The sequence below is a fragment of the Notothenia coriiceps genome, unplaced genomic scaffold (genome assembly GCF_000735185.1).
Source record: "Notothenia coriiceps isolate Sejong01 unplaced genomic scaffold, NC01 NC01_scaffold00016471, whole genome shotgun sequence".
Taxonomy (NCBI): domain Eukaryota; kingdom Metazoa; phylum Chordata; class Actinopteri; order Perciformes; family Nototheniidae; genus Notothenia; species Notothenia coriiceps.
In genome coordinates this window covers 1-2527 of record NW_011349172.1, presented here as the reverse complement: position 1 = coordinate 2527, position 2527 = coordinate 1, and the positions used below count along the sequence as shown (strand labels likewise).

At 44.7% G+C, this 2527-nt stretch overlaps 1 protein-coding gene across 1 annotated transcript; it reads right to left on the bottom strand.

Moving 5' to 3' along the window:
- Positions 1 to 868: 868 nt before the first annotated feature.
- Positions 869 to 2249, bottom strand: LOC104949552 (junction plakoglobin-like; the record flags this gene model as incomplete). Its single annotated transcript, XM_010775923.1, has 2 exons — positions 869 to 1111; positions 1996 to 2249. Coding segments are annotated over 2 exons (497 nt in total), but the record flags the coding sequence as incomplete, so codon positions are not given.
- Between the last annotated feature and the right edge of the window lie 278 nt (positions 2250 to 2527).

The following is a 2527-nucleotide window of genomic DNA, read 5'->3' as shown; positions in this document are numbered from 1 at the left end:
TTTTTTCATGCCTGTGTGTGGACGGGGCCGTTAGGGTGCATTCACACCTAATAGTCGCTCTCTGGTGCGCACCAGACGACAGTTTGTTACATTGTTTCATTTTTCAGAAGGTTCGGTTTGCATTCACATGGGCAAAACTCAAACGGACTATAAACTTTAAACACAAGTCATGTGCACGGAAATGCTGTTCAACCATTGCTCAGACATTAAGGGGGAAAAAACGCAAATCCCGGCAATTTCTACCGGAGCCTCCACCATGGAGCATCGGCACTTTCGGCAGGTTATTCTCATGCTGCTGTTAATCTGGAGATCAACAGACACTAGCGGCCCACACATATTATTATATAATCAGACAACGTCCGTTAAAAAATATTATAACACATATAATGAGAGACGTTCTGCAGTAAGGAGGGGCGTTTCACCGACGACAGGTGTTCTTAATTTTATGTAGTTGACGGAGCATTTTTACTTTACACGACACTGTTCAACACTTCATTCTGCTTCACTCTTTAACTAAACTACCGCGGATGTCTTGAAAGACTCTTTCGCTAAAGATTTGTTAAGACACCCGCGTTCTTGTGACACGTAAATACTACGCTTCCTATGTTTTGGTGCGGACTGCGTTCACACCAGCAATGACCCGCTCCAGAGTTCGCAAGCAAGCGTTCCGAGACCACCTATTTTAGCGGACCAGAGTCCGGTTGTTTAGTTCACCTAAGAGGTGTCGGACTGTGTTCACACCGACCCAAATGAACCGCACCAAGCGGCTAAATGCACCAGGGTTCGATTCAACCGGACTACAACCGGATACAAGGCAGGTGTGAACACACCCTAATATAACTCTTTGTAGGCACTATTTCCAGTGTTTCTACCTCAGCATGCGGACCAGTGCTGGGATCCCTACAGACTTGAATATGGCCAGCAGCCCCTCTCTCTGGTGGGACAGGCAGTGCAGCACGCTGGCCGCACAACGGGCCGTCTCCACGTCAGCTGCTGTTGTCATGGCGCGCACCACAGCGCCTACAATGGTGTGAGACTGCACCAGCACCCGGCGACTGGCCTCCTTACGAGTCAGCTGGTTGACTATCATGACTGCTTTGTTCACCACAACCTGGGGAAGAAATAAAGTAACAGTGTCAAATATAATGCCTAAAGAAGGGGTCTAAACCTTTTTCACTGAGGGCCACATACAGAAAAAGGTGAGGTTTATTGCCTCATATGTTCAGTTGAGTTAAGATAACAAAATTAATCAAATGTAGGTAAATTATGCTTGATACTTGAATATGCTTTAAGAAAACAAACAGCCTCCTTCAAAGCTCACCAGAGGGTTTACTTTATTTTGTTACAAAAAGTGTTGCAGCTCATCCCTTAAAAAAGAAGCCTCAGAATGCTTATAATAAGGGGGAAAATGAAGGGTATATTTCAAGCTGGTTATGGATATAAGTAATACATTTGTACATATATATATTTGTAAATATATATTTAAGAAGTACAATATAGGAAAAGCAAAAGTTTCAGGTGTGGGCCATGTTACATTATACTTTTAGAATTTGCTAAGGGCCAATTGAAAATGGACTAAGGGCCGCACTTGGCCCCCGGACACCCCTAGTCTGACAGCTTAGTTCAGGGGTGTCAAACTCAAGACCTGTGCGCCAAAGGCGGCCCATGACTTCATTTTATGTGGCCCGCAAGAGCTTGCAAAGAATATAATACGTTTATTATACGGTTACATGCCGCTTTACAGAAGCACGTTGTCCATAAACTGCATGTCCCACAATGCATCACATTTTGTGACATGCCCACTGAAGAGACTTGCAATTATTGGCAATTATGTAATTTAATACATTATTTTATATATAATATGTATTTATATATCTATATTTATAAAATCTTAAAGTTACAACTGGCCCTTTGAGTGCAACCGTAATACTGATGTGGCCAGTGATGAAATTGAGTTTGACACCCCTGGCTTAGTTGTTAGGTGTGTGTGCGTACCGGGTCATCGTCGGCCAGCAGCTTGGTGAGCTCCGGTACGGCCCGGGTGGCCAGCTCTGCGTCGTCCTGGTAGTTTATCAGGTGGACTATAGCATTCTTCAGCAGGTGAGAGGGCTCAGCAAGACGCTGCACGTTGCTCTGTTGTGAAGGATCTGATTGGACGGGCATGGCTGCCTCCTCCTCAACCAGGGTCTCTGGAAACATGGCCGCCCTGACCCGCTGAGCCCGGGTTAGAGAGAACTGAGAATCTAAATCTGTCATGGGAGAGAAAGAGAGACAGTCAGAGTGTGGTTGTGTGTGTGTGTGTGTGTGTGTGTGTGTGTGTGTGTGTGTGTGTGTGTGTGTGTGTGAACAGATAACTAACTGTGGTTCTGCAGCCAATGTATGTGTGTGTCTGAAGTCAAAACAATGCTCAGTAATTACATTCAAGCAGCAGTGTAAACCCCAACAGTACTACAAACTCATAAGTATTATGGGTACTGCAATTAAGACCAAATATCAAGTCAACCGAACAATAAACGTATACGTTCTT